Source organism: Heteronotia binoei, chromosome 15, assembly GCF_032191835.1.
Source record: "Heteronotia binoei isolate CCM8104 ecotype False Entrance Well chromosome 15, APGP_CSIRO_Hbin_v1, whole genome shotgun sequence".
Lineage (NCBI taxonomy): Eukaryota > Metazoa > Chordata > Lepidosauria > Squamata > Gekkonidae > Heteronotia > Heteronotia binoei.
Window position 1 is genome coordinate 4,785,868 of NC_083237.1, and position 16,992 is coordinate 4,802,859.

The 16,992-nt window shown below is 48.0% G+C and overlaps 2 protein-coding genes across 3 annotated transcripts in view; both read right to left on the reverse strand.

The window, feature by feature from the left end:
• Positions 1 to 3,730, reverse strand: part of LOC132584886 (hydroperoxide isomerase ALOXE3-like) — a 38,987-nt gene extending 35,257 nt beyond the window's left edge. The window contains exons 1-2 of the mRNA XM_060256847.1: positions 3,492 to 3,730; positions 758 to 959 (exon numbers count right to left, since the gene is read on the reverse strand). Of these exons, the coding sequence (XP_060112830.1) occupies positions 758 to 959; positions 3,492 to 3,638 (349 nt within the window). The 5' untranslated portion in view covers positions 3,639 to 3,730. The remainder of the gene's footprint in view (positions 1 to 757; positions 960 to 3,491) is intronic.
• An 8,726-nt stretch (positions 3,731 to 12,456) lies between these two features.
• The window catches only part of LOC132584882 (hydroperoxide isomerase ALOXE3-like), a 32,059-nt gene continuing 27,523 nt past the window's right edge, over positions 12,457 to 16,992 (reverse strand). The window contains exons 11-14 of one of the 2 annotated variants that reach the window (XM_060256842.1): positions 16,117 to 16,238; positions 15,866 to 15,966; positions 15,541 to 15,711; positions 12,457 to 12,674 (exon numbers count right to left, since the gene is read on the reverse strand). In XM_060256842.1, the coding sequence (XP_060112825.1) occupies positions 12,495 to 12,674; positions 15,541 to 15,711; positions 15,866 to 15,966; positions 16,117 to 16,238 (574 nt within the window). In that variant the 3' untranslated portion in view covers positions 12,457 to 12,494. Of the gene's footprint in view, positions 12,675 to 15,540; positions 15,712 to 15,865; positions 15,967 to 16,116; positions 16,239 to 16,992 lie in introns of those variants that run through there. The other variant, XM_060256843.1, reaches the window with a different exon arrangement.

Consider the following 16,992-nt stretch of genomic DNA (forward strand, 5'->3'; position numbering starts at 1 on the left):
GACCCCTCACCATCTTTGTCGCCCTCCTCTGGACCCGTTCCAGCTTGTCTAGATCTTTCTTAAAATGTGGTGCCCTAAACTGAACACAATACTCTAGGTGAGGTCTTATGTGGTGCCCTAAACTGAACACAATACTCTTTACTCTGGTCTTATCAGACCAGAGTAAAGCAATACCATCACTTCACATGATCTGGACACTAAATGGACACTGGGGAGGGACGGTGGCTCAGTGGTAGAGCATCTGCTTGGTAAGCAGAAGGTCCCAGGTTCAATCCCTGGCATCTCCAAAAAAGGGTCCAGGCAAATAGGTGTGAAAAAACTCAGCTTGAGACCCTGGAGAGCCATTGCCAGTCTGAGTAGACAATACTGATTTTGATGGACCAAGGAGGGTCTGATTCAGTAGAAGGCAGCTTCATATGTTCATAGATACTCCCTATGGGAGGGATGGTGGCTCAGTGGTAGAGCATCTGCCTGGTAAGCAGAAGGTCCCAGGTTCAATCCCCGGCATCTCCAACTAAAAAGGGTCCGGGCAAAGAGGCAGGAAAAACCTCAGCTTGAGACCCTGGAGAGCCGCTGCGAGTCTGAGTAGACAATACTGACTTTGGTGGACCAAGGAGGGTCTGATTCAGTAGAAGGCAGCTTCATATGTTCATATACTTTTGTTGATACATGTTTATGTTTGTATTCAAGTTTTAACTTTTTAAAGGATTAACATTTTTAAGGATGGGGGGCACATCCTGGGAGCAGATCTCCTTACCTTTCCCCTCTCTGAACTCCATGGTGTTGCTGCCTTCGATCCACTGGTAGACTGGGAAATTGTAGGTCTTGCCTTGTGGGGATTTCACCTTGACAAAGTTGCAGTACCAGCTGTCTTGGAGGACCAGCAAAGGTTTTTTGGTGAACTGGATGAGCACAATATCTCCCAGGTCTTGGGGGCAGGTAATTTTATACTTGCTGTCCTGAAATGGGGTGGGGGGATGCCATGATAAGATGTTCCAACTCAGTTCCAGAGGCTTCAGAACAAAGCAGAGGAAATTCAAAACTTAAATTGCTCAGCCCCAACTCTTGCCTTTCATCCTGGGATCTGGTTTTCTGGTTCTCATCGGAGATTGTTATCAATGTTCCCTCTAAGCTGCAGAGTCTTGTGAGCAGCAATTCTGCTTTGTGGGCAACTGGCATTCGAAACTGCATAAATTAGCTTGCTCTGGGGCCATTTTTCCTGAGCGGAGGGGGAAAAAAGCATGAGCTGGAAGCTAAAAAACTGTGAGCTAGCTCACACTAACTCAGCTTAGCGGGAGCACTGATCGTTACTGTGAACACTATAGCTAGCAGATATATCCAGGTGGGCAGCTGTGTTGGTCTGACTCAGTAGAACAAAGCAGGAGTCACATTGCATCTTTAGACCAACAAAGTTTTATTCAGAATGTAAGCTTTCGTGTACTCAGAAGCTTACATTCTGAATGTAAGCTTTCATGCGCTCAGAAGCTTACATTCTGAATAAAACTTCGTTGATCTTGAAGGTGCAATTTGACTCCTGCTTTGTACTATAGCTAGCAGCTGCTGCCTGGGGTCCAGCTGAGGTTGTTCCTCTTCTGCTTATGGGTGCTTAAGGCATAGAGTAGGGTGGCCTAGGGTGGCCATAATTTCTGCAGGCCAGCCAGGGACACCTTGAGGGGGGAAGGAATGTGTGTGCACGCGGAGCGCGCGCGCGCCGCCGGAAACAGGAAGTGACGTCACTTCCGGTGATGTCATGCCACCGCTGGAAACAGGAAATGACATCACTTCCTGTGACATCATTCCCCCGCGCCATCTGCTGGAAACAGGAAGTGACATCACTTCCTGTGACATCATTTCCCCCGCGCCACCTGTCGGAAGCAGGAAGTGACATCACTTCCTGTGACATCATTTCCCCCAAATGACATCATTTCCCCCAAATGCCACTGCCGGAAACAGGAAGTGACTTCACAGCACTTCCTGTGACGTCCCCCCAAATCCCCCAAATATCACCGCCGGAAACACCAAGATTATTTATAGAGAGGGAAAGGGGGAAATAAAGTTAAATAAAACTCTTTTTTTACTTTTTTCAAAGTGAGAAGACTAGAGAGAACGGGTTCAACGCTGAAAAGCCAGTCAGATTCCAGTGAGATTCCAGTGAGACTGTGCTGCATAATGCAGCCTATTTATTTTGTCCTGTTTGCTCTGTTGGCTCTATCTGCGCCACCTTCATCACTTTCGGGATGTGGATCCCCCAGTGGGGTGGTCTCCCGACTCCCTCCGCCGGCTATTTCTGATAGCCCTGCGCCCCCTCTTTCATTTGATATGTGTCCCGTGCGGGTGCCACCCTCCCGCCGGGAGATGCCGCAAAATGAGCCCCCTTGAGGCTTATGGCGGCAGGGCTCGGGGGAAGCGAGCTAGACTACTGTTCTTTTGAGGGGTTATAGAGTGTTTCGAGCCCGTCCCTGTGGCATCGGTCCCATCGTTGTGGGGCCCAGGGGGCCGGCGCAGCGTCCCGCTGAAGCAGCCTGTCGGTCACTTCCGGGTTCCTGTCCTGCATCTCGACCTGTTCACTACTTCACACACATTCCTTCCCCCCTCAAGGTGTCCCTGGCTGGCCTGCAGAAATTATGGCCACCCTAGCATAGAGGTGCCCAGAGCTGTGCACCAGGGGACTTTTAGTTCAGAGTTGGGTGGAAGACCCAGAGAGCGGGAGAGAGAGCAAGAGAGACCTGCTCACCACTCAGAAGCCCCCCTTTTCGGTATTTTTTAATGTACCGTAAACTGCTTTGGGTTCCTGTTGGGAGGAAAGGAGGTTATAGACAACTGCCCAAGCAAATCACAACGCCCCTCTTGGTTTGTTTAGGGGCTTTCACGAGTTCACTGCATTTTGCATTTTTCCTTTGAACCAGAGCCGGATTAGCAATGAGGCCAAGTAGGTATTTGCCTATGGGCCCCCACGCCTTTAGGGGCCCTGGGCCAGCTCCTCCCTCCGCCCAGTTTCCCCCCTGCTTGCAGCCCTCCTAGTTTGCATGCGCAGCTAGCAACTGAGCCGCTCTTTGCCCGACTTGCCTGGTGCAGCTGCTGCTGGCATTGTTGCCAGCCAGGTTTGCCTCTGTCTGCCTCTCCCCCACAGCTTTGTCGAAGGGGCTTTTGAGAAGGTACCTGCAGCGGGGGCCTTGGGCGGTGGGGAGGCTCTTAGTCTCTGAGGTAATTTGCAAGGCCCTCCCCCCAAGATTTCAACTGCCTAGGGGCCTCCACAGGGTTTAGTCTGGCACTGCTTTCAACAGTAGAGTCCCCAAACCCATTTCACAAATTGCTTTTGAACATCTTGTGGGCGCAGAAATAGTTTGCCATAAAGACCGGAGGGAGGGAACAAGACCAAACTCTTTCGGGGCACAGAAAACGAGTCGCCCACTTTGCTCTTTGAACCCCCACTATAAATTGAACTAAAAGAGCGTCACCTGCGCTTTGATTCAGTACCACGCATGACTTACCGCTCCGTGGTAGAAGTCCGGTCCAAAGTTGTCAAGCCAAGTTTGGGGGCTGGCACCCTTGGTGCCCACCAAAGTGAGTATGATCCAGTCTGTCGTCTGTGAGCCCAGGTAGGTTCCAGTAGACACCCGAACTGTATAGACAACCATGTTGCAACTCAGCTGTATGCCGAGAATATTTCTTCTCTTGAATGATTGGAAGTGGGAGTGGCAACTGGAAGGATTTCCAGCCACTGTTAGACCTGTCTAGAGCAGGAATTATAACCCTTTCTCAGCAAGAAAACCCCACCCACTTTGCAGTGATAACTTCACACCACCCAGGAAGAGTAAGCTGAGTTCCAGCTGGCTTTGTGGGCATCCCTTGTCGACAGGTCATTTTGTAGAAAAAGTGGTGCTGGAGCTCCCTAGCACAACTTATTTGCATAACTCATTTGAATATGCCACATACCCCTGACATCACAAGAAGGTGTACTGGGGAGGGACGGTGGCCCAGTGGTAGAGCATCTGCCTGGTAAGCAGAAGGTCCCAGGTTCAATCCCCGGCATCTCCAACTAAAAAGGGTCCAGGCAAATAGGCATGAAAAACCTCAGCTTGGGACCCTGGAGAGCCACTACCAGTTTGAGTAGACAGTACTGACTTAAGGGGAGGGGCGGTGGCTCAGTGGCAGAGCATCTGCCTGGTAAGCAGAAGGTCCCAGGTTCAATCCCCGGCATCTCCAACTAAAAAGGGTGTGAAAAACCTCAGCTTGAGACCCTGGAGAGCTGCTGCCAATCGGAGTAGACAATACTGACTTTGATGAACCCTGGGTCTGATTCAGTATAAGGCAGCTTCGTATGTTCATATTAGGGGAGGGACGGTGGCTCAGTGGCAGACCATCTGCTTGGGAAGCAGAAGGTCCCAGGTTCAATCCCCGGCATCTCCAACTAAAAAGGGTCCAGGCAAGTAGGTGTGAAAAACCTCAGCTTGAGACTCTGGAGAGCCACTACCAGTCTGAGTAGACAGTACTGATTCAAGGGGAGGGGCGGTGGCTCAGTGGCGGAGCATCTGCTTGGTAAGCAGAAGGTCCCAGGTCCAGCTAAAAAAGGTTCCACGCAAGCAGCCGTGAAAAACCTCAGCTTGGGACCCTGGAGAGCCACTGCCAGTCTGAGTAGACAAGACTGACTTTGATGGACCAAGGGAGGTCTGATTCAGTATAGTAAAAGAAAGGTCCCCTGTGCAAGCACCAGTCGTTTCTGACTCTGGGATGATGTTGCTTTCACAATGTTTTCATGGCAGACTTTTTATGGGGTGGTTTGCCATTGCCTTCCCCATTCTTTTACACTTTCCCCCCAGCAAGCTGGGAACTCATTTTACCAACCTCGGAAGGATGGAAGGCTGAGTCAACCTTGGGCTGGCTACCTGAATCCAGCTTCCGCCAGAATCAAACTCAGGTAATGAGCAGAGAGTTCAGACCACAGCACTGCAGTACCACTGCATTACCACTCTGTGTCACGGGGCCGCTGATTCAGTATAAGGCAGCTTCATATGTTCATATCAGCCCAGCATCTACCTTAAAATGCTTATATATTATTATAATTATCATAATAAAACCTTACTCCCATAATCTTTTTTAAATTACTATCTCCAGTGTAGACACCATGTCATGATGAAGATTTCCATCTGTCTGCTTTACGTTTTGGTTATTTTCTATTTGTGTGTGTGTGGGGAGGGGGGGGGATCTTAGAAAGTTTGTCAGATCTTAAGAGTTCAGCAAAATTCTCACAGGGGGTTGAACGGAGCCCAGAAGCAAGTATGGGGGGGGGGGGTGGGTAAGAAAGAAAGAGCACAATAAAATTTAGATGTTCCGGAGCTCTGCTCCTGTGAGTTTCTGACCAAAATAGGGCCTGATTGTTGAGAGGAGAGGCCGGATTTGAGCTTTAGAAAGGCCAAGAACTGGGAACTGCAGGAGGAGCAGAAATAGACCCTGGGACACAAGGATACAGGTCTGTCCTTACCACATCCGGAAGGGAGACACCTTTTCCCACCTCACACGAGGGGGCCACCCACACCACAATGTACTGTCCTCTCCTAATTCAAGGGTGGAGGGGGAGCTCCCAGGTATGCCGGTAAGGTTGCCAAGTCCAATTTAAGAAATATCTGGGGACTTTGGGGGTGGAGCCAGGAGACTTTGGGGGTGGAGCCAGGAGACATTAGGGGTGGAGCCAAGATCAAGGCTGTGACAAGCATAATTGAACTCCAAAGGGAGTTCTGGCCATCACATTTCAAGGGACAGCACACCTTTTCAATGCCTTCCTTCCATAGGAAATAATGAAGGATAGGGGCACCTTCTTTTGGGACTTGTAGAATTGGACCCCCTGGTCCAATCGTTTTGAAACTTGGGGGATATTTTGGGGAGAGGCACTAGATGCTGTACTGAAAATTTGGTGCCTCTACCTAAAAAAACAGTCCCCCCCCGGAGCCCCAGATACCCATGGATCAATTCTCCATTATTTTCCATCAATTCTCCATTATTTTCCCAGCAGACATTTCCCTCCCCTCCCCCCGCTTTCTGATGACCCTGAAGCAGGAGGAGGGCCTCCAAACCGGGGGATCCCCTGCCCCCACCTGGGGATTGTCAACCCTATATGCAGGAGGAAAATTACATTACATATTAACTGAAAGAAGGAAAAGTGAAGGGAAGTTAGAAAGGAAATGGTGTGTTTTAAGGAGGAGCAGCAGCTGGACGCGGTTAGAGTTGCGTTCCCTGACTCTGACGCAGCTTGGTGGGTGTAGCCACAAAATGACTACCACCCGAGACGTAGCCCGCCGAGCAACAGCAGCTGCAGCTTATCTTCGGTCACAGCGGAAAGATCCTTGTGGTGTGGTGGCAGCTGCCGCTGAAGCAACGTGTTTTAAAATCTACACAGCCAATCAGCTCTCCTCTCCAATGGCCAATCAAAAGCCTGACAGGGCAAAAGCCCCTGCCTGGCCCTGCCCACATTCTGAAAACACTTGGTGGGTGCCTAGGAAGTTGTCAGCGGGCACCATGGAAATAGGGTTACCAAGTCCGACTCAAGAAATATCTGGGGACTTTGGGGGTGAAGCCGGGAGACTTTGGGGGTGGAGCCAGGAGCAAGGGTGTGACAAGCATGATTTAACTCCAAAGGGAGCTCTGGCCATCCCTTTTAAAGTGACCACACACCTTCTAAATACTTTCCCTCAATTGGAAATAATGGATAGGGGCACCTTCTTTGGGGGTTCATAGAAGTGGACTCCCTGGTCCATTTTTTTTTAAACTTGGAGGGGGTGTTTTGAGGAGAGGCACCAGATGTTATGCTGAAAATTTGGTGCTCTGTCTTAAAAAAAATAGCCCCCTAGAGCTCCAGATACTCACAGGTCAATTTTCCACTATACCCTATGGGAATCAGCCTCTATAGGGTATAATAGGTTTAGGTTTATTGGATTTATATCCTGCCCTCCCTGCCGAGTTCAGGGTGGCTCACAACCAGTAAGATCAGAACAATTTTTATTTATTTATTTACATTATATTTGTATCCCGCCCATTCCATACAGACTCAAAGCAGCTAACAGCATAAAATAGACAGTAAACAAAACAATATTAAAACAATAAAACAATCAGATAGATAACAATGGTGTTCCGTCAGGCAGACCATATAATAGTTCTCTCATGCGCACAGATGCTGGGCAGTTAGTGCTAAAAGTGCTATGGATCCAGATGTGGCGGCAGCTCTCTCCCATTAGATGTGGAACAATTAAACAATTAGAACAAATTAAACAATTAAAACAGTTATGCGTTTCCCACAGCAGATCTCTGGTGACTGAGTCGAAAGCGCCCTTTAAATTGATAAAGGGTATACACAATTTCCCTCTTTTAGGCTTCATATATTTAGCTGCCATGAAGACAAGGGTGGAGAAATGGTAGATTTCCCTTGGAGGAAACCAAATTGTTCCGGGCCGATGATCTTTTCTTTAGTTAACCAATCTCATAGGTGACGTTCAAGATGCTTAGAAAACAGCTTACGTGAGAAGGAGAGTAGGCTGATTGGGCGATAGTTTCCAGGGGAAGCCGAATTACCTTTTCTTTATATTGGGCATATTAATGATCTTAACCAAGACTCCAAAGGGAGTTCTGGCCATCACATTTAAAGGGACGGCACACCTTTTCAATGCCTTCCTTCCATAGGAAATAATGAAGGATAGGGGCACCTTCTTTTGGGGCTCATAGAATTGGACCCCCTGGTCCAATCTTTTCAAAATGTGGGGGGTACTTTGGGGAGAGGCACTAGATGCTATACCGAAAATTTGGTGCCTCTACCCCCCAAAACAGCCCCCCTAGAGCCCCAGATACCCACGGATCAATTCTCCATGATTTTCTACGAGAATAAATCTCCATGGGGAATAATAGAGTTCCCAGCAGACATTTCCCTCCTCTCCCCCCCGCTGTCTGACGACCCTGAAGCGAGGGGAGGGCCTCCAAACTGGGGGATCCCCTGCCCCCACCTGGGGATTGGCAACCCTAGTATGAAGAGCTTTTATCTTTGGCATTCCAGTGAAGTTGATTGTGAATACTGTAATCACCCATAAGAGGTGGGGAAAGGAGTGTAAAACCCCTGAACGTGAGGGGCTTAGCTCTCTTGACTTCTTATCGGGATCCATCTTACACCAGAGCTTTTTGGCCGTTTACTGAACAAAGGGGGGAAGAACCCCCACTGGGTGAAACTTCGATAATGGAACTGTGAAGAAATGCAATTTTTTTCTTTGAAGGTTTGAAATGAGCAAAACCTTCACTCTGCATTTTTAAAGTTTCCCCCCTCTCTGGCCGGAGGACAGGCAGGAAGGGGTGAAGTCAGTTCAGTCGCTTTCCGGACTTACCTCAGCCCACCTTAGGTCTAGACAATGGAATGGGCAAGCTCCCCCTCTCCTCCCAAGCAGGGAAAAGAGATCTGGAGGAATTAAATACTAGAGAAACTTCAGGAAGGAAATTTCTGGAGATGTCAGGAACAGCTTCCTTGACCAGGCCTGATGAGGTCATTGGGAGGGGAAACTTTACTATATTTTATTCGATTTATAAAAGGGAGAAGATCAAACTCCTGGAGGCAAGGAGGAAGATTTCTTTGGTGATGAGCCCAACAGAAATCTTAACTGAGGTCTCTGGAGGAGGCGACCATTAGCCATGGGTTGGCAGGACAGCTGAAGGAAACTGCAAGGTATTGGACACTCTTCAGAGATCTGTAACTTCCTCATCCAGGGAGCCTGACCTATATTTTAACATCTGGTAGGGCATGCATAGAAATGGGGACAGAGGAATTGCATTTCAGCTGCTTGCGGACATTTTATTTTTAATAAATACTTTATAACTTTCGATGCTGGCAGTGGTTCTCTGTATCACTTGGAACACCACTGTCTTGGATGTGCTATTTTCAAAGGAACGCCCGGGGGAAGACAGGCAGCTGGCAAGTGGCTGTTCCTCCAGGGATGCACAAGGCAGTAAACAGTCCCCATGGTGACCAGCAGGGGTCACCTGACACAGGAACAGAGAGTCCCGGGCAAGTGAGTCCTGCTTGGACTGGCTAGAGATCCAGCCAGCCCAAGCAGGCCTCACTCACCTGGGGCTCTCCTTGGCTGCCCTCCCCCCAGGCAAGAGGCCAGCAAGCCACCCGCTGCCCAAAATCACATCAGAAGTGGAGAAAGGGTGGTGTGAGCTTCTCCAGGGTTTAATGAGGGCTGCTGGATGTGTAGCAAAGCCCCTGCTGGCTGGCTGGCTGGCTGCCCGCTCTCCCAATCCAGGGATTGTTATGCAGCTGCACCTACTATATAATGGACGAGGTAGGTGGGGAGGAGGGGGGGCATCAGAAAGGTTCAGAAGCTGTGCTCCTGTGAGCTCCTGCTGAATTCAAGGCCTGGTGACCAAGCGCTGGGCCGCAAGAGACACAGAAGCAAAGCCTCAGAATTTCTAAGAGAAGCTGGGAGTAGTTGCCAAGTACAATTCAAGAAATGTCTGGGGACTTTAGGGGTGGAGCCAAGAGATTTTGGGGATGGAGCCAGGAGAAAGGTTGTGACAAGCATAATTGAACTCCAAAGGGAGTTCTGGCCGTCACCTTTAAAGGAACTGCACACCTTTTAAATGCCTTCCCTCCACTGGAAATAATGAAGGATAGGGGCACTTTCTTTGGGCGCTCATAGAATGGGACCCCTCAGTCCAAACTTTTTAAAACTTGGACATAAGAGTAGCCATGTTGGATCAGGCCAGTGGCCCATCCAGTCCAACACTCCGTGTCACATAAGAACATAAGAGAAGCCATGTTGGATCAGGCCAGTGGCCCATCCAGTCCAACACTCTGTGTCACATAAGAACATAAGAGAAGCCACGTTGGATCAGGCCATTGGCCCATCCAGTCCAACACTCTGTGTCACATAAGAACATAAGAGAAGCCACATTGGATCAGGCCAGTGGCCCATCCAGTCCAACACTCTGTGTCACATAAGAACATAAGAGAAGCCATGTTGGATCAGGCCAGTGGCCCATCCAGTCCAACACTCCGTGTCACATAAGAACATAAGAGAAGCCAGGTTGGATCAGGCCAATGGCCCATCCAGTCCAACACTCTGTGTCACATAAGAACATAAGAGAAGCCATGTTGGATCAGGCCAGTGGCCCATCCAGTCCAACACTCCGTGTCACATAAGAACATAAGAGTAGCCATGTTGGATCAGGCCAGTGGCCCATCCAGTCCAACACTCTGTGTCACACAGTGGTCAATATATGTGTGTGTGTGTTTATACACACACACACACACACATATATATATATATATACACACACACACATATATATATACTGTGGCTAATAGCCACTGATGGACCTCTGCTCCATATTTTTATCCAATCCCCTCTTGAAGCTGGCTATGCTTGTAGCCGCCACCACCTCCTGTGGCAGTGAATTCCACATGTTAATCAGCCTTGGGGTGAAGAAGGACTTCCTTTTATCCGTTTTAACCTGACTGCTCAGCAATTTCATTGTTAAATTGTGTTGTGATTATCACTATTTTGAAAGCTTACATTTAAATAAGTTTTTTTTTAATTGGTTTGCATTTTGTTTTTCATTAATTTCATCATGGTTCTTTGTTTTGGTTTCAATCTTCCCGTGATTCTCTCGTTGAAATACTTTTCTCCCGCCCGGGAATCGGCAACCCTAGCTGGGAGTTCGGAGCCTCCCAGGGGGCGATTCCTTACCAAGGTCAGGTGGTGGCAGTGGTTACCTAAGAAAGGAAGAAAAGCCTTTTCACCGTGTTGGGAAAACCGTAGAGAGCGGGTAGAAAGGGCCTTCAGGCCGCAGCATGCTTGTTCCACAATGAGAACATACTGGAATACTTGTAACGGCAAACACTGGACAGCCCGTTCCAGTATTAATGTGTCATCTTGTAGAATATGCAGGGCATTAGGATTAGAGGATTGCATTTAAATGGCTTTCTTTTGATCTTTGCTCATTCCATTATAATTTCAGAACGCTGCGTGCGCGTTTCCTCTTTATTAAATCTCTTGACGTTTTGAATGCCGATGTGTCTGGTGAACGCATCAAACATTTGGCAATGCTTAAAGAGGGGGGAGGGAAACAAGGGGAGGGGGTGACTGTTGATCCTTTCAAACCCACAGCACACAAGTTTGTTTGTTCGTCCCTGCATTAGCTAACAAAAACAGGAGAAGCAAAACTGAAGCAGAGTCTTTAAACAGCAACCCAAGGAAGAGTGCTGGGGTACTAGTCCTTCAGCAGGAGATACTCTTAAGAGAGGATAATAATGAGAGCCAGTTTGGTGTAGTGGTTAAGTGTACGGACTCTTATCTGGGAGAACCGGGTTTGATTCCCCACTCTTCCACTTGCAGCTGCTGGAATGGCCTTGAGTCAGCCAGAGCTCTCACAGAGCTGTCCTTGAGCAAAGATGGAAGTCTCAGGAAATTCCCACAAAAATGGACTTCGTGGGAAAGGTTTTGGAAACAGCGGAGTTGGACTTTTAAGCCCAGCTGTTAACTGGGAAATCTAAAGAAGAAGCAAGAAAATATTGGATTAAATTCTATGCCTGGTTAGATAATCAAGACTCTTAAGATTCTCTGATATGAACTTATTTTTTCTCTTTTCCCTGTACTCTATATTATAACACTTGTCCCTATTGGAACTTTCAAAATTATTGGATAATTTCAACAAAAGGAGTATGCTATAAAATGTGAAATGGAGTTGGTGTAGTTGAGACAAAAATAGTAGAGGACAATTTATGATAAGAAGTTACTGTAGAATTAAAATTTTTGAAAGTATTTCTAGGTAAAATAATACCGGAATGTATTGTATTTCCTATTTCCCAATCCCCTATCCCTGTCTTTTTTCTTTTGAAACTAATAAAACTTTTTGAAAACAGAGCTGTCCTTGAAAGAGCGGCTTCCGAGAGCTCTCTCAGCCCCACCTACCTCACAGTGTTGTGGGGGAGGAAGATAAAGGAGATTGTAAGCTGCTCTGAGAGCCTGATTCAGAAAGGGTGGGGTATAAATCTACGGTCTTCGTCTTAATAGCCAGTTGGTGGCTGCCCAAGAGAAGCGGAAGGCAATGGGAGTAGCAGGAGAGAGACTTTGCCAGGCAGAGACCTGGGGCGGCTGTGGAACTCCTACATGGGCAGAAACAGGGCTTGCAAAAACATTTCCCCACAATGACCAAGCTGGCTTTCTTTGTCGCTTGGCAAAGGCCTGTGTTTCTGACCACTGCTGTCCGTTTTGGCACCCAAATCCTGAGATATTTCATTCGTCTGAGGAGCATTTCAACTCCAAAAGCAATAAATACTATACAGCATGCAAACTGACAGCCAGAGAACATCGGCCCTTTTGAAGTCGAGTCCCTTGGGAACCCCGTAATAATTTTCTCCTGCCATCTTGGCTTCTATCATCATTTGAGGTTCCCCACCACTTGAGGCAATTCCCGACATCAAGGAGCCTCTTTATGGAGCAGGCTCGAAGTCTACATAATTATATGGATGTGCTGTTCTCAATTTCTGGTGGGTTGAGGTAGTTATATGGGAGGGGCAATTGCCGGTTCCTCTCGTCAATTTCTTTGGAGATCTGGGCCAGGCGTTTCTGAAAAGCTGCAATGACCCGCTTTGGTTTTTCTTCTGTGAAATGTTCAGCAGGATAGCAACCCAGGGGATTCTGGGAAAAGAAGAAGAGAAACTGTTGTATATTGACTTCATCTCATTTTCATTGATAATGATGATAATATTGGATTTATATCCCACCCTATGCTCTGAATCTCAGAGTGGTCACAACCTCCTTTACCTTCCCCCCGACAACAGACACCCTAGGAGGTGGGTGGGGCTGAGAGAGATCTGACAGAAGCTGCCCTTTCAAAGACAGCTCTGTGAGAGCTATGGCTGACCCAAGGCTATTCCAGCAGCTGCAAGTGGAGGAGTGGAGAATCAAACCGCACACTTAACCACTACACCAAATTGGCTCTACCTTTGTTTCTTTGGTGTAGTGGTTAAGTGTGCGGACTCTTATCTGGGAGAACCGGGTTTGATTCCCCACTCCTCCACTTGCACCTGCTAGCATGGCCTTGGGTCAGCCATAGCCCTGGCAGAGGTTGTCCTTGAAAGGGCAGCTGCTGTAAGAGCCCTCTCCAGCCCCATCCACCTCACAGGGTGTGGGTTGTGGGGGAGGAAGGGAAAGGAGATTGTGAGCCGCTCTGAGACTCTTCGGAGTGGAGGGCAGGATATAAATCCAATATCTTCATCTACCTCACAGGGTGTCTGTTGTGGGGGAGGAAGGTAAAGGAGATTGTGAGCCGCTCTGAGACTCTTCAGAGTGGAGAGCGGGATATAAATCCAATATCTTCATCTACCTCACAGGGTGTCTGCTGTGGGGGAGGAAGGGAAAGGAGATTGTGAGCTGCTATGAGACTCTTTGGAGTGGAGGGCGGGATATAAATCCAATATCTTCATCTACCTCACAGAGTGTCTGTTGTGGGGGAGGAAGGGAAAGGAGATTGTGAGCTGCTATGAGACTCTTTGGAGTGGAGGGCGGGATATAAATCCAATATCTTCATCTACCTCACAGAGTGTCTATTGTGGGGGAGGAAGGTAAAGGAGATTGTGAGCCGCTCTGAGACTCCCTTATTTGCACATTAGGCCACACCCTCTGGCACCAAGCCAGCTGGAGCTGCATTCCTGTATGTTCCTGCTCAAAAGAAGCCCTGGAAAGGGTATGTTTCAGTTGAAGGAAACAGCTTTCAAAATCTAGTCATGCAACTTTTGAAGTAGCAAGAGCCCCGGATGTGAAATTAGGGTTTTCTGTCCTGCTGGTGAGACTCGGCTAGTACTCCTTGAAGGAAGATAGATCAAGACGGGCGGGCGTGTTAATTTGTCTGTAGCAGTAGGAAAGAGCCAAGAATCCAGGAGCCCCTGAAAGACTAACAAAATTTGCGGCAGGGGAGAAGCTTTTGTGAGACACGGGTCACTTCCTCAAATATCTGAAGAAGTGACTAGTGACCCGTGAAAGCTCATAACCCACTTCGGTTCTTCTTCTGTGGAATGTTCAGCAAGATGGCAACCCAGGGGCCTCTGGGAAGACATATTTCCAAATATCTTCAGACATCTGAAGAAGTGAGCCGTGACTCACAAAAGCTCATATCCTACCACAAATTTTATTAGTCTTTAAGGTGCTGCTGGACTCTTCGACCTATTTCCCACTCGCCTTATGCCGCTCTCACGTTTCTCTTCTCTTCTCCATGGGGCTTCCGTCCGATTTCACACTATCTGCCCCGGGGCTGCAGCTAGCTTTGGCTTTTTTTGCACGGCAAACAGAAACTGGGTTTTAGAGGTTTTCGTTTGCTGCACGAAAAAGCCAACGCTAGTTGCAGCCCTGGGGCAGATAGTGTGAAATCGAATGGAAGCCCTGCTCAGAAGAGAAGAGGAGTGTGAGAGCAGTGTAAGGTGAGTGGGAAATAGGTCTTAGTCTTTTCTGCTCCTTGAAGGAAAGGTGCAGTATGGATATAATAAAATACTAAACGTTTTTTTTTTTGGGGGGGGGGGGGAGGTTGTCAAGCATGATATTTTTGGTTATTGAATCGACTTGTAGTATTGACCCCCCTTTTCCTTTCTGTATTTCCCCTCTGCATAAAACTGCTCTTCAAAGCCTCCTCGTTGCTGGTAATCCTAAAGGATTCAGAATATGCAAGTAACCTTGTCTTTGTAAGTGATTTGCCTCTCCCACCAGCTCCCATCCATATGCCTTATCAGTAAACCAAGAATGTGTGGGAACTAGGAGATGTAGTAGTAACCAAATGAATAGTTGATCGTACCCTTTGAACTTACCCTGCAATTTACTTCTGTATGTTATGCTTTTGAAGCTATCTGCTGCGTTCCCTTTGAAGTAATCTTTAAGATTCCTTACCGTGTGAGGCTCTGTATCACTTCCAAGGTATCGTTTCTTGGAGCAAGTATTGGATTATCAATAAAAAGAGTCTTTGATTTAAACAAAGCTTGGTTATTCGAAATACCAATGCTTGACAGGGTTGAAGTGGAAAGCTCGGGTTTTTTTGCACTGGTAGCTAGAAGATTTTTGGAATTTCTCTTTCTAGAGAAGAGTTTTGATCTTCAGTAACTTGTAGGTCCAACCCAGTTCTCATCTATTTAAACCATTGGTTTAAATAGAGCTCAAGGTGGTTTATGATGAAAACAACGATAAAATACATTAAAACCGCTAGTTGAAAATCAGTAAATTAAAAACTTTTCGTAAGCAGAAGAACTAATAAAATGCTGTCATGAACAAAATGGCCTTCAGCTGCCTCCTGAAGATCAGAGTAAGGGGGCCAGGCACACCTCCATAGGGAGGTTGTTTTGAAATCATGGGGCTGTCATTGAAAAGGCCCTGTCTTGTTTGCCCATCAGACCAGCTCTTTTGGTCAACAGGACAATCAAGAGGTTGTCTCCCGATTTTAGTTTCCCCTGGCAGGAATGTATGAGAGAAGACAGTCCTTCAGATACCCACCCTGGTCCCTTCCTTCCAAGTTCTTTCTTACCCTGTCTCCGGGTTCTTTGCTGAGTAGCCAAAGGATTAGCAACGATCGACAGGTTGTGCTAACATCTGGCAAGGTCTCTAGGATGCTCCCAAAAGATGCGCTACCCTTGGTTTTAGGTGGTGGCTTTCTCATGGACGACGGGTAGTTGGGCATCCAGGCTCCAAAGTCAAACTAGAGAATAAGGGAAGGTATACGTGACTACAGGTTGGGCACCAGTGAACTGAATCATTTCATGCAGATTGTGTATTTTGGCTTGTAGGGTGGGAGGGAACACCACAACCTGATGAGAAAAGGGGCTGGAAAACAAATAAGGGAGCCCCCTAACCTGGCCATTGTTGACGCTGGCGTGGCGGATAGAGCCCGTGAAAATCACCATGGTGAGAAACTTGGTTAACTCACCGATAGTCTCCAGACGTGAAGGGAAGCCTGCAGGGGGGGGGGGGGGACAGAGAAGGGGTAAATGGCTTTGCCCACTCAGTTGGCCCCCTGCCCTCCCATCAACGGCTGTAGGCAATTCTGGATAGCTTTGTGGAAGGTTGGGCAGGGAGGGGGGGGGGGGACAGAAATGGATATTACCAGAGGACTCTCTCCCAAGAGGGCCTTTGTCAAAAATCTCCGCCACCCAGGCCTGAAGCTCTGGATCTTCCCTCACAGAAATATCATCCGGGTAATAAAGACAGACGATTCCAGACACGAAGCTGTAGAGAGAATGAGAGAAAGGAAGGGGGAGAGAGAAGGGACAGTCATCCTGGGAGAGTAGAGAGAGCCTGGGTGTGTAAGTCTGTCACTTCTGGGAGAGCCGGTGTGGCGTAGTCGTTAAAAGTGCCATCGTCAGGGTACAATACTGTAGAGTCCATTGTCCAGATTTCTGTACTCTGGGTAGGGTTGCCAATTCCCAGGTGAGGGCGGGGGATCCCCCGGTTTGGAGGCCCTCCCCCCGCTTCAGAGTCATCAGAAAGCGGGGGGAGGGGAGGGAAATGTCTGCGGGGAACTCTATTATTCCCTATAGAGATTTATTCCCATAGAAAATCATGGAGAATTGATCCGCGGGTATCTGGGGCTCGGGGAAGGCTGTTTTTTGGGGTAGAGGCTCCAAATTTTCAGTACAGCATCTAATGCCTCTCCCCAAAATATCTCCCAAGTTTCAAAATGATTGGACCAGGGGGGTCCAATTCTATGAGCCCCAAAAGAAGGTGCCCCTATCCTTCATTATTTCCTACGGAAGGAAGGCATTGGAAAGGTGTGCCGTCCCTTTAAATGTGATGGCCAGAGCGCCCTTTGGAGTTCAGTGATGCTTGTCACAGCCTTGATCTTGGCTCCAGCCCAATGTCTCCTGGCTCCACCTCCAAAGTCCCCAGATATTTCTTAAATTGGACTTGGCAACCCTAACTCTGGGGATCAGTTGTAAATCCCAGAGACGTCCAGGCGAGAACTACCATCACTTGGAGCAGT